This window comes from Eubalaena glacialis, chromosome 6 (assembly GCF_028564815.1).
Source record: "Eubalaena glacialis isolate mEubGla1 chromosome 6, mEubGla1.1.hap2.+ XY, whole genome shotgun sequence".
NCBI lineage: Eukaryota > Metazoa > Chordata > Mammalia > Artiodactyla > Balaenidae > Eubalaena > Eubalaena glacialis.
In genome coordinates, this window is record NC_083721.1 from 133,364,656 (window position 1) to 133,389,778 (window position 25,123).

General features: G+C 51.6%; 1 protein-coding gene across 1 annotated transcript in view; it reads right to left on the reverse strand.

Moving 5' to 3' along the window:
- EPHB1 (EPH receptor B1) overlaps nucleotides 1–24,509 on the reverse strand; it is a 424,956-nt gene extending 400,447 nt beyond the window's left edge. The window contains exon 1 of the mRNA XM_061193662.1: nucleotides 24,140–24,509. Coding sequence (XP_061049645.1) covers nucleotides 24,140–24,197 — 58 coding nt within the window. The 5' untranslated portion in view covers nucleotides 24,198–24,509. The remainder of the gene's footprint in view (nucleotides 1–24,139) is intronic.
- Between the last annotated feature and the right edge of the window lie 614 nt (nucleotides 24,510–25,123).

Below are 25,123 nucleotides of genomic sequence, written 5' to 3' on the forward strand. Positions count from 1 at the left end.
GGAGAAAAGACAGCCTCTTCAATAAGTGGTGCTGGGAAAACTGGACAGGTACATGTAAATGTATGAAATTAGAACACTCCCTGACACCATACTCAAAAATAAACTCAAAATGGATTAAAGGCCTAAACGTAAGTCCAGACACTATCAAACTCTTAGAGGAAAACATAGGCAGAACACTCTATGACATAAATCACAGCAAGATTCTTTTTGACTCAGCTCCTAGAGAAATGGAAATAAAAACAAAAATAAACAAATGCGACCTAATGAAACTTAAAAGCTTTTGCACAGCAAAGGAAACCATAAACAAGACCAAAAGACAACCCTCAGAATGGGAGAAAATATTTGCAAATGAAGCAACTGACAAAGGATTAATCTCCAGGATTTACAAGCAGCTCATGCAGCTCAATAACAAAAAAACAAACAACCCAATCCAAAAATGGGCAGAAGACCTAAATAGACATTTCTCCAAAGAAGATATACAGATTGCCAACAAACACATGAAAGAATGCTCAACATCATTAATCATTAGAGAAATGCAAATCAAAACTACAATGAGATATCATCTCACACCGTTCAGAATGGCCATCATCAAAAAATCTAGAAACAATAAATGCTGGAGAGGGTGTGGAGAAAAGGGAACACTCTTGCACTGTTGGTGGGAATGTAAATTGATACAGCCACTATGGAGAACAGTATGGAGGTTCCTTAAAAAACTAAAAATAGAACTACCATATGACCCAGCAATCCCACTACTGGGCATATACCCTGAGAAAACCATAATTCAGAAAGAGTCATGTACCAAAATGTTCATTGCAGCTCTATTTACAATAGCCAGGACATGGAAGCAACTTAAGTGTCCATCGACAGATGAATGGATAAAGAAGATGTGGCACATATATACAATGGAATATTACTCAGCCATAAAAAGAGATGAAATGGAGGTATTTGTAGTGAGGTGGATGGAGTTAAAGTCTGTCATACAGAGTGAAGTAAGTCAGAAAGAGAAAAACAAATACCGTATGCTAACACATATATATGGAATCTAAGGGAAAAAAAAAAAGGTCATGAAGAACCTAGTGACAAGACGGGAATAAAGACACAGACCTACTAGAGAATGGACTTGAAGATATGGGGAGGGGGAAGGGTAAGATGTGACAGGGTGAGAGAGTGGCATGGACATATATACACTACCAAATGTAAAATAGATAGCTGGTGGGAAGCAGTCGCATAGCACGAGGAGATCAGCTCGGTGCTTTGTGACCACCTGGAGGGGTGGGATGGGGAGGGTGGGAGGGAGGGAGACGCGGGAGGGAAGAGATATGGGAACATATGTATATGTATGAGTGATTCACTTTGTTATAAAGCAGAAACTAACACACCATTGTAAAGCAATTATACTCCAATAAAGATGTTAAAAAAAAAATCAGTCGTCCCTCTTAAAGCTTATCTGATCTTTGCTCCTTTTTCCCAGCCGAAGCAGCAGCGTGGGGAGTGCCAGGAGGAGAGAAGCTGGCATCGGGGGACAAACTGCAGGTGGCCAGACAAACCCAAATAAATAAAAAGCAACTACCAAGAACTTGCTGTTGAGGAAGCGTTTGGTAAGTGGAATAACCTGGATCATTATTTACCTGTGATTGAGAGCCCAGCCCTCATGAACTGAAAAGTTACCCTAAGCATCTCTTCCTCCACTGCATGAAGGCAGGCAGTTTCTCGTCTAAGGGGCTGCCCTGTAAACGTGGAAGGATGGAGGAAAGGAAGGAAAGGAAGGGGGAAGGGGGGAAGGCAGGGAGGGAGGGAGGAATGTTCTGAGCCCTCCTGGTGGACAGGCCTCCCCGGGCCACAGGGAGGCATTTGCCCCTGTCCCCAGACTCAGAGAGGCCGTGGTGCAGCAGCAGGGACATTGCCAGCTGCTCTCTAGACCTGCGCCCTCTTCCCAGATGGATGCTCACTCCATTTCCCAGCTCGCGTCTAGCCGGGACCGTGAGAGGAGAGGAAGTGGGGTGTCATCTCCAGGCTGGGTAGGTAAGAGTGCCAGCCTTCTCCTCCATCAGCACGGGTGCCCGCCGCTGGCCGCCATGAACTGTGATGTGAGGAGGAAATAAACTTTTATCTTGTCGGGTAACAGATTTGGAGTCTGTTGTTACAGCAATTAGCTGACACTGGCCAAATCGGAAATTGGCACCAGGGGTGTCCATCTGTCCTCTGAGCGAGGCTCAGAGCAGGAGGTGGGGGAGGCGAGGCTGGGCTAGGGAAGGAGGCAAGAGTGTCACAGGGAAGCCCCCAGCAGGGCGGAGAGGAGGGGAGCGGGGATGCAGGGGCTCGGGGCAGGGCAGCCACCTTGCCCACAAGGAGAAGTGTCTGAGCAGCCTGTGGGAAGCAGGGTGTGGGTTCGCGGTGGAGACCCAGCTTCTCCAAGCAAACCCACCAGGCTACAGCCCCGAAGGAGGAGGGAAAGAAGAAGGAAGGACGCATTCATTGAGTGCCCACTACACACTCAGCACTGCACCAGGCACTGGACTTGTGTTAGCTCACTTTCTCCCTACAGAAGCCCCTACGAGGGGGCATCATTCATTCCCACTTTACAGAGGAGATGACTGTCCAAGGCCACACGTCGAGAGTAGCCAAACGAAGACAGGCACCTGGTCTCTGAGACCACCACCCAACATGTACCACTGCACCTCCCGGGGGACATGCATCCTGCCTGCTGGCTGCCTGTGCAGGGCACCGACACACAAATAGGAGGCCCCAGACCTCAAGGCACAGGAAAGGGAGAGACACATACAAATGGAAAACCCCAATTTATCACGGCAATGGTAAAACAGAGGGGTGTTTCTGCCTGCCCACCTTCCATTTCTCTGTGTTCAGTTAGGAGCTCACCTCTGCCACCTCTCCTGTTTGGTACCCCAGGTATAGACCCATGTCTGTCCTATTCAAACAGCCCTCTCTGCTCATAGGCTGGCCCCTAAGCATCCCTTGGTCGTCTGAAGATTAAATCTGCTCCCATCTACCACCTCCACCCCGTTTCCAGCCAGGCTACCTGTTCCCTTCTGCTCCTCGGCCTCTGATCAGCCCCGTGTTCACCCTAAAACACAGTCCTGTGAGAGGAGAGGCCAGATGTGCGGAAGGCTCCCAGGGGACCATATTATTGTCCCCAGGAGTAGGGACACACCAGAGCCAGGTCGAATATCGGAAACCAAAGGAGCCTTACCCCCACCCGGCTGTCTGCCTGTCAGACTCCTAGGGCGCCAGGGACTTCCGATCTCGTTACCCCAGAGCTGAACACAAGTTTCACACCTGTGGAGTGACGGTCAAAGAAAAGTGAAATCTATGGCCCAGGAGTGTGAGATGATCACCTGAGGGAACATCCTGTACCTGGGTACACCTTCCCTTTCCATATCCTTCCTCTCTACATGGTCCTCAGCAGAGTCGGGGGCACGGACAGCCCCACAAGCTCAGGTGAGCCGGGAATGGGGCAGGGACGGGGCGCTCGGGGAGCCACCTGTTTGAGAAGTAGGTGATTGGATGCTCAGGCCTGGGACCCTGAGAGGTGTCTGTGAACCCGGCTAGACATGGAAGGGAGACTCTCACCTGTCACACCGCCTTCCCACTCTGGGCTGGGTGGTGGGGTCTTAGACTTGATCCCCTCTATGGGGATCCTCTACAGGGATGACCACTTAGCCACTGGCATCAAATGCACTCACCGTTACGGGAGAGGCGGCTTGACATCTCCAGAGCAAGGGCCAGTTCTGGGACAAAGCATCTCACACACCGCAGCTCTAATTCCTACTCAACAACCTCTTACTGGAGACCCCAGAGGGGAGGGGATTGGACCCCATCACCTCCACTAGATAGGTGACGAGGTGACTTTCCAAGATCACGGCAGCCAGTCTTCTGACCCCAGCGCTGCACCTCTGCCATGGAGGCACTCCTTCAGCTTAAGGCCAAGGAGGGGCCCCGTGCGGACCCCTCCACCACGACAGGGAAACAAGTGCCACCCGCACCATGTGAACCCACCACACACATCCGCCTCCAGCTCAGTGTTCCCTCCAGCTGAGCCATGAGCCCTGCTGGCCATGGGCCTGGGGACACAGGTGCTAAGAGCATCAGGGCGTCCGGCCTTTAGGGCATGAAGGAGCTGTGCTAACTCCAGAGTCGCGGGTCTGATGGATATCTCACATTGAGGACAGCAAGTGCAGGAGAGTTCCTGGGGCCGCAGAGGGGCGTGTGGGCAGATGGAGGCCCTCAAACTTTATTTTAAAACTCTATTTTCTGTTTACAAAAACAGGAAGCCAGCCCACAGGCTAGAGTTTGAAGATTTTTTTTTTTTTAAATATTCCATTAAAATATTTATCTTGGTTACTGAGTTTTGGGGTGCCCCCTTAGATTTTGCATGCCTCAGTCCTCTGACCCTAGCCCCAGCCCTGTGCTTCCCTGTCCCCACAAACTTAAATCCTGGCCTAGTGGGAAGAAATCTGGAGACAGGGTGGGAAAGGGAGCAGTGGGCCACAGGCCCTCTCCTTACTCTGCTAGGGCTGTGGGGACTTCACCCTGACCTGAGCAGCTGGGGGTTAGTGACATGGGAGGCCCAGGGTCTGGGATTCCTGGTCATGATGTCCAGCTACCAAACATCACCCCAGCACACACGCCTGAGTATCAACTTTCCAGAGACTACTGGAGCAGACAAGACAGAACCACATACCAGCAACGTAAGGTCTAGACAAGGTCTTGGTAAGCAGGGTAAAGACTTGGGGATCAGCCTTCCTGGAGGAGATGGCCTGGAGGTCTGTGCTAAATGAAAAGAGACATTCAGAAGAAATGACAATAATAATGGCTAAGCAGGTTATCCCATTTATCTTTCACTACAATCTGAAGAGGTAAGTAGTGCCATCCCCACTTATCAGATGAATAAACTGAGGCATAGAGAGGTTAAGGAGCCCAAGGTCAGAGATGGAGTTCCAATTCAGGCTTATCTGACTCCAACACTCTCCTAAAGTGCTTCAGTAAAAACAAAACAAAAAAATTCTCCCTGTTCAGGAAGCAATTCAGGAAAATCTGGGAGACAGGAGATAAAGCACCAGGTACAGAGGATATGGTGGTTGGCTCCATCACTTACCTCTGGCTGTTACTGAATTTTGCTGCGTCTCAATTCCCAACCTTCCCTGCAAAATACATACTGATAAATAAACAGGGTGGGGCTTCCCTGGTGGCGCAGTGGTTGAGAATCTGCCTGCCAATGCAGGGGACACGGGTTCATGCCCTGGTCTGGGAAGATCCCACATGCCGCAGAGCAACTGGGCCCGTGAGCCGCAATTACTGAGCCTGCGCGTCTGGAGCCTGTGCTCCGCAACAAGAGAGGCCGCGATAGTGAGAGGCCCGCGCACCGCGATGAAGAGTGGCCCCCACTTGCCGCAACTAGAGAAAGCCCTCGCACAGAAACGAAGACCCAACACAGCCATAAATAAATAAAAATAAAAATAAAAATTATTAAAAAATAATAATAATAAAAAAAAATAAACAGGGTAAAATATTAACAATTCTTGAATCTGGGTGGTCAGCTATGGATGTTTGCTGCGTTATGATTTTTCTTTACTTTTAGAAATATTCATAATAAATTGGGAAAAAGCAAAATATCCCCAGGTCAAAACTGATATATGACCCCATCAAAAAAAGTCCCTGGCATGAAAATAGCTGAATAAAAATAGCTACATCAAGCAGCTGCACCAACCCTCTCACGGTGCTGTGAGAATATAAATTGGTTCAGCATTTTTGGAGGGTAACTTGCAACATCTATCAAACTTTTAAACAAGACGCATTTTTTAAAACTTTTTATTTTTAAAATAATAGCAATCACACAAGAAAGTTGCGTGAATAGAACAAAAAAACCACCATATACTCTTACCCTGAGTCACCAATTTTTCACATTTTGCCACATTTGCTTTTTTATTCTCTCTTTCTACAAGTATATTTTAGAGTATAAGAGAATATACATATACATGTATATACATGTATATTCCATATACATTTGTGTATTATGTATACATTTATTACAGGATATGCACACACTTGTTCGCTTGTTTTCCTCCCCAAGACCTCTGAGAACAAGGTGCATACATTAAGAGAACAAGGATATTCTCTTACTTGACCACAAGTTGTTAAATTTGGAAATTTTAACATTAAATTACTTTCATCTAGTGAGACCCTTTCCCTTAATTTGGGGTGTTCATTGTCAATTGTCCAAATACTGTCCTTTAGAGCAACTTTTTTTCCAGTACAAGATCTAGTAAAGGAACATGTGTTACATTTACTTGTCATGTCTCTTTGGTCTTCATTAATCTGGAGCAATTCATTTTTTTAAAAAAATGCTCAAAAAAGGTTTGTTAAATTGTTTAAAGAGGCCACGTCCCTGATGCAAAAGTTTTAGAGCCTGGGACTCCCGATCGAGGCAGATCTGAATTCGCTCATTGCGAGGCAGGGCCTGAGATTCTGCATTTTGGGTGAGCTCCCAGGTAAAGCCCAGGCCCTGGCTCACACACCACACCCCGAGTGTGAGACCAGAGAAAACAGCTGTGAGAGCTGGTCCAGACCATTGCAAAAAGCATCTTCCTTTTCTCTAGGTGAACCCATGTTGGCAGTGTCAGCTGTACCCTGGGACTCAGGATGCAACAGTGATGCTGAGCCCTCCCCCACAGGAACACCTCCTGGGCTTTCCGGAGCCAGGAGATCCAAGACAGAGGGGCACAGGTCACAGAAACAGGCTTCTCTGCAGGTTCTCCACCCCAGATGATTCTGGTCGAGGGCAGGGCAAGCTTCGCTGGAAGAGAATCCTATGCTCTGCTTCTTCTACCAGCAAGAACCCTCTATTTCGTGCAAGAGGTACCCCTCCTTCAGGAAGCGATCCTGGCTACCCTGGCCATTCCGTCTCTCCATCCTCTGACCTCCTACAGCCCCGGCCACATGGCTGAGCCACTGAGCACTCACTTGACTGTATTGCTATTCCACGTGTTAGCCTTTCCTTTCCCATTGCCATACCTCCGCTTCTGCTACTTCTCCCATGACACGTGCCCCACCACTCTCCGTCTCCACATGTTCAAGGTACAGTTTACCCCTAAGCTTCCCCATAAAACAGGTCCTTTCAATGGTGTCTCCTGGTCTGAACCATCTTCAGGTCTTTCCATCCAGCTCCAGGTGTGTTGGTCTTGTCTTCACAGTTCGATCTGGGTTTCCTATGCTGCTGTTGTTTTGTTTGATATGAGTCCCTGGTTTTATGCCATGGTGGCCCCAGCACCAGCTTCTCCCTGAGTGACCCTGTGCAGTGTGATAGGGACCCAGTCCATCCATCCATCCATGCATCCATCACTTACCGAGTACCTCCTCTGTGTCCGGGTTAGGGTTAGGGTGGATTCTGGCTAGGGTGCCTGCCCTGCCCAGAGCCAGAAGTGATGCAGAGTCAGCTGCATCTTTGCTTGTGGGCACAAGAAGTGCTTGTGAGATGTGACGCAGGGCCCAGCTGAGCCCATCAATTCTTGATGACACCATGGCAGGCCTCCACATGCTTGTTATGTGTCACCACCCCCATGATTACTATGATCACTGATCATCATCATGCAAATAACAGCAAACGCGGTTGAAGCACCTACATCATCCCTGGTGTTGAGAAGCCTGTGGAATCCTGCATCTGTCACCTAAAGTTCAGAAATGAGCCAAAGTCATTCTCCACGGCTTGAATGCAGCACAAACTGGTGGGGCTGGGAAACCTCTCAGGAGTCGGAGCAGGAGAAAGGTGATGAGCCACCTGGGCGCCCTATCAAATGGGCCCAGCCTGAGACCAGGCATCCCGAGCAGTGCCAGACCAACCTTCATAGGGCAGCCTGTGAAGAGGAATCACCTTTCTCCTTAAGAAGGAAACCCCAAACCAAAAGATACCTGTAATAAGACCACCTGGAGAAGCAGGATGCGTGGGGATCTCTGCCTGATTTCTGCTGCCACCACCATGGAGGCCCAGCTCCTCCCGTAATGCTGGGCCGGGGCAGGGCACGGGCCCTCCCTTCATACCCAGGAGTATGGTGGAGACAGGCTTGGAACTTAGGGATAACACATGGGAAATAAACACAGGGTGACACAACGCTGGATCACCTGAATTATGGCTTCCTGCAGAGGCTCACACATTCCCACAGCAACAGCCCACTTTCCAAGGTTCTGGCTCCGATCTGGGGATGCACTTCTTACCTGATAGCTGACAACCATCCTTGTTGAGGAGATCACGGCCCATCCCTACCCCACCTCCAGGAATGAGACCCAGCAGGTACCAACCTATGGTCTTCTCAGCACAACACAGCAACCCCAACAGACAGGCAGGAGTGGGGGTGAGGTTTCCCTGTTACCTCCAAACAACCATACAAGTGGAAATGGACCCAGAACAGACAACCCAATCACAAAAAAAAAAAAAAATGGACAAAAGATCTGAACATCGATTTCATCAAAGACTATGTATGAATGGCTAAGAAGCACATGATAAGCACAACATTGTTAAAGAATGCAAATGAAAACCATGGGATGCCCTTATATACACCCCAGAATGGATAAAACTAAAAAGATTGACGATAACGATTGCTGGTGAGGATGTGGAGCCACAGGGACTCTCATACACAGCTGACGGGAATGCAAAATGTTTGAAAAACAAATTGGCAGTCTCTTATAAAGACAAATTCACACTAACCGTATTATCCAGCAACGCCACTCTTAGGTATTTACCCAATACCTAAGAAAAACCTATTTTTCGTTCTGTGTCTTCACGAAGAAACATAACTCAAATGTTCACAGCAGCTTTATTCATGAAAGCCAAAAACTAGAAACTAGAAGGAAATGGCCATCAACTGTTGAACGGATAAAGCAAGTATGTATATCTGTGCAATGGAACACTGCTCAGCAGGAAAAAGGAAGGAACCACAATTGTGGGACGACATGGGTGACTCTGAAATGCACCGCGCTGAGTGACAGAAGCCACACAGAAAGACTACATGCTCTGTGATTCCATTTGTATGAACTTCTAGAAAAGGCAAAACTGCAGAGGCAGAAATCAGATCAGTGGTTGCCAAACGTCATGGGGAGAGGGATAGAGGCAGGGGATGGCAGCAAAGGGACATGGGAGTGATGAAAACGTTCTATATCATGTTTGTATGGGGGCTACACACCCACATTCATTGGTCAAGTCTCATGGAATTGTACACTTAAACTTGGTGAACGTTACTGTATGGAAATTATACCTCAAGAAAGCTGATTTATTTAAAAAGTGGACCCAGACTCAAGAAACTACTTCCAAATCTGGGGAACTCAGGACTGACATTCACTAAGTATGGGCTGGCACAGCCATGCTTGTTAAAATACTGAAATCCTTCCGCACTTACTGGTAAATCACCACTGCCCAAGGCTTCTGGTTACCCTTGTGCCTCAGGCCTTCAATGGACACCCCTCCCCGGACCACCCCAGGACCTGACAACTGAAGCTTAATACCAGGTTGCAGGGGACATCCTGGACCAACTAAGGTGGACATCCTTTCAACCCGCCGGTGCCACTCTTGGCAAAACTTATACGGAAGAACAGAAGATGTCAAGCTGTGCTCTAACTCAGCGGAGGGCTGGCTAATTTGCTGCCGGACTTATTTCATTTAGATCATGCTTTCTGCACAGGGGTGCAAAGTGATTCTTGGGGGAAGGTGGGGAGTGAAAAATCTTAGATATTACAATGCTTTGTGGCCCCAAAGGGCCTCAGTCCATAAAGAGATGTACAGTATATCTAGGTATTAACACTTCATAGGGTATGGTAGGGGGTGGTCAGGAAAAATGTCTACAAAGGCTCCTGGGAGGTAGGGGGGTGGGGTGAGGGGCAATGAGAATAAGGTTGAGAAGCACTGGTTTAGATGCAGAACAGAGAGCCGTGACACCACAGAGCCAGCCCCCAGTGCACGTGTGCAACTCCCACCTGATGGTTTTCCCTATGCTATGGGTCCCCATTCTTACCACAGTGAGGTGGCGACATGAGCCGGAGGATGTGTGAAGGAGGGAGTGACCACATGAGCCCCTGTGATCCTTCTTTACAGGACGCCCCATCATGGCAAAGCCAGTCACTCACTCTCCATCCTATGAAAGCTTTAAACCAACTCAACTCAGCAAACTGTCGCTAGAACCCCGGCGGCCAGCACCCATTGAAGCCCAGGCCATCAGGACGGCTACAATCAGGACTCCACATGGAGGTCTACAGGAAGCCAAGTACAGATCCACGGATTTCCACCCCTCTCCTCTGGACGTCTTTGCTTCCGGAGCTCCTGATGGTAGAACCGCACGCAGTACGTCGGTGGTTTTCCGCCGGTGTGAAATAATGAAAACAACCTCCAAGTGAGAAGAAATTAAGCGCTGTCGCTGAGTCCCCTGCTTTGTCAAGCTCAGCTGAGTCCCAGCCTCCCTGCGCAAGGCTTGCTTTGTGCACTTATACGTTATGACAATACTATAATTGTTCTTTCAGTCCCTTCCGGATATTTAATAACAACGTGAAGCGGGAGTCGCAAAGGTCAGCCCTACTGTAGAACGAGCTTTGTTCTTATTGTCCTTTTCTGAATAGCGTCTTCCCTTTGCCAGCTGTTGCATGTCAGTGAGCCCTGGTGGTGGAGGCCTGGTGCTGCTACAAAAGTAGCACCACCTACTCTGGGTGGAATATTCTAATTTCCTAACCAGTCTCTGTGCCACTGTCTATCCACACCATCTGCATAAATACACACACAAGCGCACACACTCACAGACACACGCACACACCGGGCTTCCCCTCACTCCTCCAGTGCTACCCTCAGCTACAAGCCCAAGAATGGAAAGAATACCAACCATCAAGAGCAGAGAAACCAGGTGATGTACATATCTGGCATATTCATTTGGGCAATTACTCTCTCTGGTTAGGTGAGAAGTGAAATCTCCTAGGATCTCAGAAGAAGAGTCGCATACCTATGTTTAAAAAAAAAAAAACAAAAAACCTTTCTTTAAGTTTATTCCTGAAGTTCACAATAGTTGGCAAATGGAAGTCACTCTTAACAGGATGCAGCATGTGAGTGGAGCAAGCACTAGGAAACAGCAGGGCCCTGAGCTCCCATCCTACCTCGGCATGTCACGGTACCTGCCCCACCTGGCCATTTCACCTCTCTAAGCCTCAGCTGCCAGATCTATAAAATGGACCAAATCCACTGCCCATCTGAAGACAGGACTCACCTCCAATGCTGAGATCTGTGATTCTCTTCCTGATATTATCAGAGGGCAGTTTGCAGGCACCAATAGACTATTGGGAGCATTTCAAAAACAAGGGTCTTCTTAGAAGTCTGCATGCTCAGATAGGGTAAGGAGGAACCTCATTGTAATTCAGAACCTGTGCGATGTTCTCAGTGAGTGTGCCTTGTGTCTGGGCAGGGCTCGGTTTGGTAACTCAGGTACCATAAACGGGGGCGATGTAGCCCCAGCAGTCTGTGTCAGAGAGCAGCTTTGTACCTAATCCTGAGGGTATGATAGTTGCTAAGGAACCATTGAGATGCAAATGAATTGGCAAATACTTAGCAGCAAGATATCAGACAAGGGTGGGGAGGGGATGCTTTGAACAAGTTAGTCAGGTGAGTGAAAGGAAAATAACTTTCTTCTGATTGGAAAAAGAAAACCACAGGTTTTCATGCAGAGCGGCAGCATTGTGTTACTGTGTTAAAAAAAAAAAAAAAAAAACTGTTCTTTTTCTGCTTGGCTGGGAGTAGAGGAAAGTTGGAGCCAAGAGCAGGGAACTTGAAAGGGCAAATGGAGTCTTCCTCTGATGAACTCTAGCAGATTTTAGATGCCTCTCTCTCAAAAGAGAAAGAGACATCTAAGGTGTGAAGAAAGAAGGCTGCAAAGGACATTGAAGACCTGCCATCTTTATACAAGTCTCAAAACCTAGACAAAAAGTACACAGAAAACTGACTAAATATTCTGCTGACACAAAATGGAAATTCCTGGTGAGACTAAGCCATGATTGAGAATGGGGGACAATAAGAGGAAATGAGCCATCTCATTGTACCTATGAGTTTGCATTTCTTTCATTCTTGCTCTCCTCTGAGCATCCAGTTTAAATGCAATGGTTAGGTTAAGATGTTGTGGTATCTGTGTTGGAACCCAGAGAGTTACAGTGAGAAGCATAGCCCCTCACTCATTGTTTTTTTCATCTTGTCCCAAATAGGAGCCCTCCCTTTTTCAGAGTCTAGTTGAGATACCCTAGTCTTAAAATCATTTTGCCTTCAGCCAAACACCCCTGCTGTCTTCCTGTTCATCACTTTGAGTTTGATCATGATGCTCAGGAATATAGAAAATATCCTTCTCAAGAAAGAAGCTGTTTGCCCAGCCATCTCTAGGTCTCCCTTCCTGGGTTTTCACTTTTCTATCACCTTCACTTTCCCCTGCTTTTCCCACATCTTCATCCAGGACCATCACAGCTGCAGCCTCCTCCTTCTGCCCCCAGAGTCCATGTTCTTTCCTTTCCTGCACACTAGCTCTCTGTAATGTTCCAGTGATGCAGGAAAGTTGAATGGGTGTGGAAGACTGTTGCCCTGTCCAGCACCCACTCCTGCTTCTTCCGGTAACAGCATCCTGACATTTCTGTGGGGAGACAGCCGTCTCCCATCTCAGGCCCGGTGGTTCAGGTGGGTCTGGGCTAACTCTCCCCTCCCCAGCTCTGGGGATGGGTAGTCATGCGCCCCAAGCCTGGCCGATGAGTGCATTTCAACATGCTGGTGACAGAGCCTGGCTCACGGAGAGGCTTAGAACCCAAGGGAACCAAGGAGACAAAACTTCCAGGGTTTTTGCTGGAGCCACTGGGAGTGAGAATTCATATCTCTGCTGAAATTTCAAGAGGATGTGAGTTTGAGCTGTCAGTGGCCACATGACCAATCTGGTAGGAGAGCCTGCTGGAGGATGAAGTCAATGTAAATGACTGGGCTGATTATTCTCCGTTGCCCCTCCAGACCCATTTCTTTGCCCTCTTCTGAGCCTCAGGAGACTGACTTCCATGGACCAGGTTTCCACGTCCACCGCTTTCTTGTTGGGTTCACCCAACAGGAGGTACTCGCAGGTGATGAAATAGTGGAGGAGAAAGAGTTCAGAGAATATGATGCCCCTCCCCCCATCCCCATGCATGGTTTGGGCAGCAGCTGCATTCCTCTATCTACGTCTACAGCTCCCATCAGGGAGCCCTCTCCAAGTACAGCTCTTGCCAGGTTCTGGTGGCACCAGTCCCTCCCCTTCCCCCTTCTGGCCTTGGGGAGCTATGGCTTCCCACTATTGCCAGACCCTGGGTGCATCCCACACTTTTTGGTTCCCTTAACCCTGTTCATACCTCTGGGAAGAGTCTCTTCACTAAACTCTCCTCAATTAACCCTTTGAGAATGCCATGTGTTTTCTGCCAGGACCTGGGTTGACACAGACACAAAGCTAAGGAATGAAGAAAGGGAGACTGAGTCTTAAGACAGCCTTGGTGCCCCAAATATAATCACAACCTAAGTCCCAAACTGTCCAGGAATAACAAGGGCCAGTAATCACTCCTTACACTTTGCTTTTCTCCACCTTGAGTTGTACATCTGTCCCTACAGCCAAAGATATGGCTAATAAAATAGGTAAAGCCCTTCATGGAGAGCTCCGGAAGTCCACCTTCATAAGACAGAGAATAGGAATGACTATCAATCTTGGTTTCTCATCCTTACCCACTCCCATCTCTGTCTGACAAATTTCTACCCACCCTCCAAGGAGCTTTCCCCATGTCTCTATCTCTGTTTCTCTCTCTTGCACACACACTCTTGCTTCAAATCCTTCCCATCGGAAGTATGACCCCCTCCTTTGGTTTCTCCTAGCAGCTGATGTGTAACTGTTATACCACAGCTAGCATATGCCATCATACATCCTGTTACAGCTTGTAGTTTGCATGGCTCTGTCTCCCCCACCAGTCTGTTAATCGGTGAGCTCCTGGAAGGAAAGACTGTGTCTTCTTGACCTTCATGTTTTCAGCTTCAAGTACAAAGTTTCTCATGTAGATGCTCAATAAATGTGCTCTGTATGAGTATTCATGAACCTGATGGCTCCCAGGCCAAGCTGTCAGTTCTACCCCTCTGCTCCCACTCCCCATTTGCCTCTTGTAGAATTTGGGCTCTCACCTCTGGGAGTGGCTCAGCCCTCCTTGGATACCCCGGGATGGGGCTGTATCATCCCTCAAGGCAGCCTATCCCAGCTTGGTTCAGTTTGTCTGTAAAGAATTTAATAATCATGCCGAAATCCATCTCCCATGCTGAGTAAAGCTAAGCCTGCTTGGCAAAATGACCCTTCATGTATTCACAGAGAGAGGTCTTCCCTTCCCCACCTTCTCCCCTCATTTTCAGTTGCCCAAGCCTGCACCCATCACCCTCGATCACATCACCCTGTTTACTCCGTTTATAGTACTTTCCTAAAATTATGTTCTACATTATTTGTCTTCTTAATGACTGTCTGTCCTGCCACTAAGATGCTCCCAAAGGCTGGGCTCCCTTTCCATCACTCCCTGTTTTGCACATACTGCCTGGCACATAGTAGGAGGTTGACAAATATTTGTTAGATGTTGAATGAATGAGATACCATTTCTCTTCCCTCTCCCCAGCCTCTCCTTAAGTCCTCTCTAATCTTCTCTAAACTATTTTACTTCTACTACTTCTCCTATTTTGGTTATCAATTGCTACATAACAGACCAATCCAAAACCTAGTGGTTTTAAACTATGACAAGATTTATTTTGTTCACAAATCTATAATTTGGACAGGGCTCAGTGAGGAAATCCTGTCTCTTCCCACTGAGAGTCAGCAGAAATGGCTGGAAAGATGGAGGCTGCAACCATCTGAAGACTCACTCACTCAGATGTCTGGCATTTGATGCTGGCAGTGGGCTGGGATGTAAGCTAGGGCTGTGGCTAGAACATCTCCACGTGGTCTCTCCAAGTTGCTTGGGCTTCCTCACAATATGGTGGCAGGGTCACCAGGTCTCACATCCCTTGTGAGAGACAGTCAGGCAGAAGCTGTAGTATCTTCTCTGATCTCACCTCCAAAGTTAGGCAAGATCACTTCTGCCATGTTCTATTCATCAGAGTGAGCAGAAGACCAACCCATATTTAAATGGAGACGAGCTAGGTTTCATGTTTTGATGAAAAGAATATCAAAAATTTGCACACATGTTTTAAACTACCACATAAGACATGATTTCAGGTTTTTGTGTGTTCTACTGACCTTTTCTTTCTTTGTATTCATTAATACAACATACACATTGCCACTACCTATATGTCACATGCTGGGGATACCATGACAATGAAGACAGAGCCCCACCCTTCAGGGGCTCACAGAGCTGCGGAGTCTCCAGTGAAATAAACACGCAATTGCAGACCAGTGTGGACTGTGCTCCCACAGAGGGAGGCAGAAGCAGCTGCGGTGGGGACCAGCAGGCCACTTAGTCCAGCCTGGGGCTAGGAGGAAGGCTTCCAAGAGGAGGCAACCACTACAGCAAATTCTAAAGACTAAGTTAGAGCTAGCCAAGGAAAGATCAGTGACAAACGCAACAACACAGGCGGAGCAAGCAGGTGCAGACCCGGAGGCGCACGGCCGCAGAACACTCAGCTGGGCCCCTGCACAGACGGGGAAAAGGAAAGGGGATGCCCGGGGTGTGTGTACCTGTGCAGCGTGTGTGCATCTGTGCCCGTGTGGAGCAGGGGAAGACGGAGCAGCAGCAGGTGCTGCTGGCAGGACCGGAGTCGGGGGAAGGAGGACCCAGATTGTGAAGGGTCTCGCATCAGTCCTCAAGGTGCTGGAAGAGATTCACACACGCCCCAGCCAGGGTAAACCTAAGTAGCACAGTGTGGTCTGACACCCAAAGTATGGTCTGACCAGTGCCCAACACAGGCCCCTGGGCACCCACCCACAGCTAGATGGATGGTCTGAGACCCTCTTCCTTGCCCTGAAGCTTACAGCCTGCGCTCCACCCCATCCCCAATGCATCCAGACCACTTGGCTGCATTGCCAAAGGGACTGAGAGCATCCCTCTTTGGGCTCCCTTCCCAGCCCTCCTGAGCGAGGCTCCTCCCTTCTTTCTCCCCCTTCCAAGCTCACCACACAGCTCAAGCCTCAGCATCAATGAGAAAGCCAAGGGCAAAGGTACCACCTTGATGTACTGAAAAAGCAGCAAGAGGAAAACAACAGAACAATGAACTGCAGGGCCCAGCTGCCTCTCACAGATAAGGCATTTTCTCTGCCGCCCTGTCGATGAAGCTGCCTGCTCTTATTCCCGGTCCTCCTGTTCAGCACCGTCCACAGGCACGGCCCCAGGGGGACCGGGCACTGTCCAGTGAGACTAGGATGCTGAGGGGTTTCTCTCCCCCCTCCTCCTACATGCCCTTCCACACTCAAACCTGATGCTAAATCCCCATGTCCTCCCCTGATGCTGTGGGTCTGCACCTGTCCCCACGGACAGGAGCTGCCAGAGCTCTGGGAGTAACACGGCCCCAGGCAGGGCAGAGTGAACACGGCAGAAGTCAGGGCGGTCCCCAAGGGAGAACGCGGGCAACTGGCCCTCCTTCTGGAAGGTGGGCCTGTGGCGGGAGCTCTAGGAGGCCCACAGCAACCTGCTCCCCACACACCCCCACCATCACGAGCCCGGCCCAGATGCCAAGCCGCCACCGTCTAAGCAGCACATCAAAGACAAGAGCCAGACGGACACGCAGCAAAAAGAAAACCACTAATGACCACAGTGGGGGTCTGACTGGTGGGACAACATGGGAAAGGCCATGTGCAAACAGGAAAATGCAAACGGAGAAGGAAGAAGCTCTTCCTCCAGCTGGGGGCACAGGTGGGGCAGTTCCAGAGAGCAGGAGGACAGCCTGGCCACAGGGACTTGGGCACAGAGGCCAGGATATTGTCTGGTACCTTTGACAGCACCTGGCAGAACAGTGAATAAACAGCTGGCGCTTAATAAGTGCTCCCTGCTTTCATTCATGAGTAAGCAATGTTCAATAGAAAAGGCACTGAACTGGGAGGCAGAGGCTGAGGAGCTGTCCAACTTCACTTTATCAAGACTTCGGTTTGAATCTTAGCTCTTGTGCCAGTAATGCCTCAGCTTCCTCACTTGTAAAATGGGAGAACAAACAGATGCTTGGATATTAAGGGTATGGGATCAGCACATGGTGAATGGGCAATAGAAGCTTAGTCTAGTCCTGGCTCTAGTGCTGCTAGGCTGTAAGATTTCTGGAAAGTCTCTTCCCTTCCCTAAAACTTGTCTCCAGTCCTGCTCCCAACATGTTGGGGCCCTGGGAACAAGCCTGACTCCCTGTTGGCCCCCAGGAGCTGAAGCGGCCCCAGGATCAGTCCTAGGGACTTCAGAAGCCAGTGCTAGGCTGCAGCCTGGGACCCCTGTTCCCTCACTTGCCCCTCCCCTCCTGGCCACCTGCCTCTGCCCATTTCTCTGCTCGTTATCACCTCCACTGGGGGGATGGAGAAGCAGAACAAGGAGGTTAAATTCAAATCAGTCATTTTGTCACTTGCTGCCAGGAAACGGGAGGGACGGGAGGAGAGACTCCGGGCCTCAGGTGCAACTCGTGGGCAGAAATGAGTCCTGGTAATTCTCAGGAAATTTCCTATATGTTTCCACGTTGGCCCAGATCTGCTCCAGAGAATTCTGGGAACCTTCCATGAGGGGACAGAGCAGCCTCCTTCAGAAGCTGCTAATGGTTTGTCTGCGGGCGCTGGGGTTTCCCTGCCCTGGAGGAACACCTCTGCTGGGGGCAGAGTGGGAGACGGCCTTTTTCATCACCTTTTCAGCTTCTTTAGCAGATGAGCATCCTGAAGACCCCATTATGGGGGTCGTTATGATGTAGTGAAGGGCCCCAGATTTTCGGCTCCCATGCTTCCCTGGGAATGAGGCAGCAGGTGGGTAAGATATTCTTCCTAGGCTGTGGAAGTGAAACCTTCTCTTTCACAAAGTTAGTGGCAAACGTAAAAGCCAGTTGCACCGAGAGACACCTGGCGGATGATTCTACATGGGACAAGTGGAGACTGTGGACCCAGTGCTGGACCAGGTCAGCAGGCCTGGACCAGGCCAACAAGAGGTCCCAGGAGCAAGGTCTCCTCATGGAGGGCACCAGGCTAAGACCCTTCTTAATGTCGGCCCAGCTCACCCTCACTCATCTCTGAGGTGCTGCTGCAGAACCCCTGCCAGCCTAAGAGGATCCACACCTCGCCCACAACTAGTCAGGGGGTCACCATGCCCCAGACTGCATTTTACCCACAGCTGTCACCCCCAAACCTCCTACTTCTACCACTGCTTCTACCCTGGGGTTTGCGCCCACCCCAAGCCCCTGTTACCCTCTCCATCATAACGGCCCCTCCGTTAGCCTTTCAACAATGAGGAAACTGGGGCACAGGGAGGGAGAGAGCGAACTGTACATCCGGTTGCTTCCTGTGTCTTAGGTCAGATGGAAAGCAGTGTTCCATTAGTAAAGAAGAATCAAGCCCACCACCCTCCAGGCCTCCCTGCACAGTGTGTTCCCATCTCTCTAACCCCCCAGAGGAGTGATCAACAAAAGCCAGTGAGGTGACTCAGACGTCAGGCTTGAGGGCCTTTGATGGAGCAGGTGGCCCTGACCTGGCCACTCAATGCCCCCCTTCTGAGCACAAACACACACCTGGGGACCCTGACTATTGCTGCAATTGAAATGCAATCCACGGAAGGGGCTGAGAAATTTCTCATGCAAAATTGTGCTTTTAAATATGGAATCTCTCCCAGGGTGTTACTTTATTATTATAGTAATTTCCTCAGAAGGGCAGGCATCCAGTGCTGTTTCTCCACCACCTTTGGAGACATGGAAATCTGATGGAAATATTCAGGTTGCTTAAGTGGCTAATGCAGAAGAGGGAGACAGAAAGGGAGCTCTTCCAAGGAATGTGGACTCCTAGAATCCAGGTACAGGGATGTGCTCTAGACTATTGGTGGGGGGAGGGGGAACAGGTAAGGATCCAGTGTGCTCCCTCCACTGCCCCCAGGATGCATAGGGTGCCCAGGCCCATCCCCTTTAGGGACCTTTGTCCGCAATCATTTCTTCCTTGGGAGAGCGGCCAGGGCAAGAAGAGGAACAAAGATGCTCCCAGTCTTTCTACTAGATTCCTTATCAGAAGCCTCACCACGGTACAGGTCCCTAGCCCTGTGTCTGCCTGTGTACAGGATGGGAATAGGGTGGGAAAGAAGGGGTAGGAAACTGGTGCTTCAGCTGAAGTGTTGGGATTATATGAAACTTTCACTCATCTCTTCTCCCGTGACCATGGAAACATGGAGTCCCCAGTAATCAACGGAGTACCCAACGGTCGGTGGCTCAATCAGCGTTAGAATTCTTCCTGCCCATGGATTCAGGTGGATCTGAACCTTTCTTCATGCAAAGCCTACAAAAGTGATGTAGTGAGGTGGAGTGGTTAAGAACACAAACCCCAGAACCTGACCGCCTAGGTTCCAGTGCAAGCCTCTCACTAGCTATGTGGCCTTATCAAATTACTCAACCACCCTGTACCTCAGTCTTCTCATCTGAAAAATGGGAGAGGAGGGTTAATAATAATACCTACCTGATAGGGTTGTCTAAAGATTAAGTGAATTAATTTATGTAAAGCACCTGGAACAACACCTAGCGTTAAGTGTTAGCTATTATCAGCAGTTCCCAAATATGCCGGTGCCAGACTGCCTGCATCTGAATCACTGGGGCCCTTTATTAAAAATGAAGATCCCAGGCCATTCAGTAAGTGCAAAGTGGAGCAAGACCTGCCCAGGATTTGTGACCGCAGCCTATTTTAGAACCATTCCCCTGGGCAGAATTTCCAGGAAGCACCTGCAACAGGATTTTCTGGGAGGCCAGAATGCAGACTTTCAGGATCTATCCAGACCTGCTGAACTTTTGTGGGAAGAGTCCAGGAGTCTATAGCAAATTGCCCAGGTGCCATGAGGCTGCCTAAAGCCTAAAAATCCCTACCTGAGATGACTGGCTTCCAAAACTGCTTCCACCCTTTGCCCACGCTGGAAACCCTACGCTCCTGAACCTTAGGGTTTCTAAGAACTCCTGAGGATTAGCTAAGATGATTGTTTTAGTTTAATAATATGAATGCATCTTTGACTTTAATAGCATCTTTATTTTTAAACCAGTACAGGGATATCCTCATAACGTATATTACCTGTCCAACTTCTAAGGCTGGAATGGGTGAGCATCACCAGCTACTGGCAGCTCTGCTTTGCCAACCCAGAAGGTTCAGGCCAGGGCTGGGTCCTACCTCTGTAGCTGTCTACACTGCCAAGACTTTTCTCAAGCAATGGCCCAGGGCTGCGTTACCTTTCCTTGCCAGCATTCCACTCACTGGCTTCGGGGTCCCTCCACAAACACTGAGTAATGGTAACTGTTTCATAACGCACAGAAAATATAATCAACTAATGGATAGAATTCTCGCAAATTTACTTTTCTCTCCCAGACATTTTTTTCAATCTTTGGCGCCTGCTACCACTTGCCGGCTCATGCACGCTCATGGATACCCAAAACAGAGGCACATGTAGCAAATGAATATTAACAGAAAATGCAGAAACTGCCAATTACCACCTGGCCTGGTGGCCTGTTGTAGGCACACAGGCTGAGGTTGGGGTTTTTCGCCACAAACTGTGAACGGTGAGATTCAGTGCCCTTGCATGTCAAGGTGGGGTACCCCAAGAAGGGTTGCAGTAACTCAGGGGTGTATGTATTCATACATCAGCAATTCCTTCGAGAACTCACTATTTGTTAAGCCCTACCACCAAATCAAACGTGTGCACGTACAAGGGTGGCAAGCCCAGGATTTCACTCTGGGCCACATCAAAGAGCGGTTCTCCGGGGAGTGCTCTGGTCAGCGAGCGTGGAACACGGAGGCCACCTGCAAGTCTATGGTCATTCGTGGACGCCCACGGGTGCTCGGGCTGGGAGGATGCTATGAGCTGTCAGTGATTCCAGGGCACTGCCTCCCAGAAGGGCCAACGCGCTTAGCCCAGGAATACTCCACTCGGAGGGAGAAGTGTCTGCAGCCAGCCCAACACCTCAGAAGCACCTCAAGAGAAGCCCAGGTCTCCAGACCCCGACGCAAAGGGTATGGGCCAAAGGGCAGCTCAGAGAATGCAGCCCGCAGACACCAGCAGCCCATTCTCAACAAGCTCTCAGGCCCAGGGTGAAAAGACATGGACTTGAAGAGGCAGTTGTTTTTCTGGAGACAGAGAAAAGAGCCCTGGTTCTGTGTGTAGAAGCCCAGAGTATGTCAGCATCCCTGTCTCCCAGCCTGCCTGCTCCCCTCTGAAAATAGCCTTTAAAAGCCCATGCCTCTGCCCTGCATGCCATCTCTCTCCCCACACAGCAGAGCGGGCTATAAGTGGGGAGGGAAGGGAGGAGGGAAGGGGTCGTCTCCTTCAGTGTGGGCCTCTCACTCCCCAGGTCAGCCAGCCCCTTCCCTCCTTCCGCCCAGGCAGAGGGTCTCCTAGGGCCCCGCCTGCTTCTGGCTAAGTGTCCCCACCACCTGGCCCACGGCTGCCGTTATCCCTTTGTCCCTGCCCTGGCCTGGGCTGAGGACCTGACTGCTCTTGGAGCTGCTTGCCCTGGGTGACAAGGGCCCACTGAAATTCCAACAGAGACCCACGAGAGAAAGAAGACAGACAGACACAAAAGTGGCCAAACCAGCAAGGGGAGGCACCGCCTGGCCACGGCAGTGTGAGAGGGATCTGCTCTCTGTGTAGGCAGCTCATTGATCCACTTTTCTGATAATTATTCCTCACTCATCGCAAACCGAATGATGCTGGCCCCAGCCCAGCCAGCCCGGCAGGAAGGCAGCTCCGCGTGTGAGGAGGAGAAAATGAGCCTGCCTGTGTTCATCGGGGAGAGGAAGGAGTGAATGGTGTGGACTATCCCTGTGCACTGAGCAGGGACGCCAGGGCTGCTTTAATATTCTGCTGAACGTGGCATTTCTTTTAACCCTTACTGGAGAGAGAGACGTTCAGCCCAGAAAGCCGGGCTCTTCTGGCCAGGCTAACGGTAAAGTTTCCGAGCTGCGAGGAGGGAAAGGCTCCAGACGACCTGGGTGACAGGACTGGTACGCGCGGCTGGGCGCCGGCACCACGGCACCCTCCTTGGGGCCTCTCCAGCCCAGCAGATAGGGAGGGCTAGCCAAGAGGGGGTCTAGGGCAGAAACCGCGCGCCGCCAGACGCCCAGTGAGTTCCCACACATTTGCTCTCCAATTTCGCTCGAATGCATGTGCTCTCCTTCAACGATGAAGACCCAACGCCGAGACCAGGCTCCCCAAGTAGGCACCTATCTGCTCTCCGAGACCGAGCCGCTGACCCTCCAAGGGGCGCGAAGATGGGCGGGCAGGACGCGCCGCCCCAGCGTTAGAAAGTCCAGTGTGGCCTCGCCCATTGCAAATGCCCGCTCTCCCAGGTCGTCCCGACTGGTTTGGAGGTGTGCCTCGCCTGGCTTGTCCTAATTCAACCGCTCCCGCGCTTGCCTCTCAATAAGCCAAATCCGAGCATCCCTTCTGCGGGGTGTTTGTTGATCGCGCTCCCCAACGTTCCAGCCCCTGCACGTTCCCAAAAGCAACCCCCTCGGCACAAAGACCCAGCAGCCAGAAAGGGCAGCGGCAGGCGGAGGGCAGACAAAAAGCCACCTTCAGAACAGCAAAAGCGAGCTTTCTAGGCATTAATCGCCGCACCCCCGCGCCGCCACCAGAACGAACGCGGGATATGGTGGTCTTCGCTACCGGGCCGGGTTATCTTAGCCCCGCCTCGGGGCCACAAGGCCCCAGCTTCGCTTCGAGAAGGGCAGCACTTTCCGGAGGGGTCGGGGCGCTGAACCACGGGGTTTGGGGCCGGGCGGAGGGTTCCGCTGGGCAACCAGTAGCAGTTGGACGAGGACCTGGGCGGCCCAGCAGAGCGAGCTCCCAGCTCGGAAGGCGGCGCGGGCGCCGGGGGCTGCGTGCGGAGTCCCTCGGTGGAGTTTCACCCACGCCGGACACCGGGGCTGCGGGGCTGAGGCGCGTATCTCCCCCCAGAATTGCTTCCATCCCGACACTAAACTCCGCTCTAGGCCGGCTGCGTTTCGGGAGGGGGCTGCGGCCGCCGCTCGGCTTCGAGGAATGGGGCGGGGGAAGGGGGCGGGAGGCGGGAGAGGGGCAGGGATTTCCCACAGGGATTCGCGGGCGCCGCCGAGCGCGGGTCTCCCTGCTGCGCCAGGCGCTGTGCCCGCGGAGCGCGCTTTCCGGGCCACGGCGGCAGAGGCACAGCCAAGGCTGAAGTAACAGAGAGAGCGTCGCTGCGCGTCGGCTACCTTCCCAGGCCGGTGGGATACTGGGCGAGTTTCGTCAGGACTGATCACCCACTCCACCCCACACCCGTTTTCAGGAGCAAGAGGCGACAAAGGTGTCCACTTTGCCCCGACTGACCCGGGAAAGATGCAGTCCGCAGGCTGCGGTACCACCAGCTGTCCCCCGAGGGTCGGGCCAATGAACTCAGCCCCTCTCATTCGGCAGCCACTTGCGAGGTACCGTGGCAGAGCTTCTCCGGTCCCGGCGCGCAGCGCTAGCCCGCCGGGCCGAGTCCTGGAGCCCGCGGATCCCGAGCGGAGGAAAAGGAGAGGTGGCGCGCGGCTGCCTAAGAGCATCCGTGCCCGGGATAGGAAGCGAGCAGACTAACGCCCGCACTCCAGGGGCAGGACCGCCCGAGGCGCCCCTTCTTCCCCAACGCCCTTCTCCGCCGGAGCTAAGGAGCCTGCACCGCAATGCAGCGGGCTCCGTGCTCTCTGAGCCGAGCTGCGGGAGACCGGGGCTGCTAAGGAGCGCCCGGGCGCGGGAGCCAGAGGGCTCCGCGCGCGAACCAGCTGCGGGCGCCGAGAGCCAGCCGGGGGCGCGCGGGTGGGTGCCGCCCCAGCCCCGCGCTCGGCCGCGGCCGATGCTCCCCAACAACCTGGCCCTCGGGTCGCGGGATGCAGGCGACGCGTAGCAGCCACAGAAGCCCCGGGGATACAGCCGCCAACTTGCTCCGCGGTGGGTACGTTACCTTCCATCGCGGCCACTGCGGATGCCAGGAGGAGCAGCAGCAGGCAGTCCAGGGCCATCGCCGGCCGGCGGTCCCCAGGCCGAGCCCGAGCCGAGGCGGCCGCGGGGGGAGGGCACCGCGTCTCGGGGTGCCGCTGCGCTCCCCGCCGGTGGCTTCTCCGTATCCTTTCGCGCTCTGGCCGGGACCGGACTCCCCGGAGCGCGGCGTGGGCGTGGGCGGGAGTGTGCGCGCGTGGGGCGGTGCGGGCGCGCGTGGGTGTGGGTGTGCATGTGTGTGTGTGTGTTTATGGGAGAGGTGGGTGTGTGCGTGCGTGTGTGTGAGAGAGCGGGCGAGGGAGTGCGAGCCGGGGAGAGCGCGCGAGTGCGTGTTCGTCCTGGTGTCACATTGCGAGCTACAGCCGAGCCTACTGGAGGACTGAGCCGGCCAGACTGACGGGGGAGGGTGCGGGATCCCCCACCATCAGCTCTCTCCCCACCCCTAACACCTCCTGTCCAATCAAGGAATCAAACCTGCAAAATTCCCCCGTCCAATCAGGCGCGAGCACCTCCTTACACTGGCATTGTTAGTTTAAGAAAAACTTTTGCTTGCAAGGCTGTGCGGGAGGGCTCGGAAGGCGCTAGGAGGGGTCCGGGCTCCCCCTGGTGGTGCTCCCAGAGAACCGCACCGGCCGGCCCCAGCTCTCCATGCCCTAACCTATGGGGCCTAGGGAAGGGGCCGACCAAGACCCTTCCCCTTACAGCCCCCCAGGACTAGGTGACCTATAGATAATCAAGTTTGTCTTCTTTCATCTTCTCAGTGAGACTACCCTGACTACTCTATTTAGTGCAGCCCCCATGGCACACCCTATCCCTCCTGTCCGTAGCACTTCACCTAACACACTGTGGTTTTTACTAATCAATTTTGTTTATCGTGGGTCTCTCCTTACCAGAACGGGAGTCGTGTGCGCGTTGTTCACTACCGAATGGCCAGCGCCTAGAACAATGC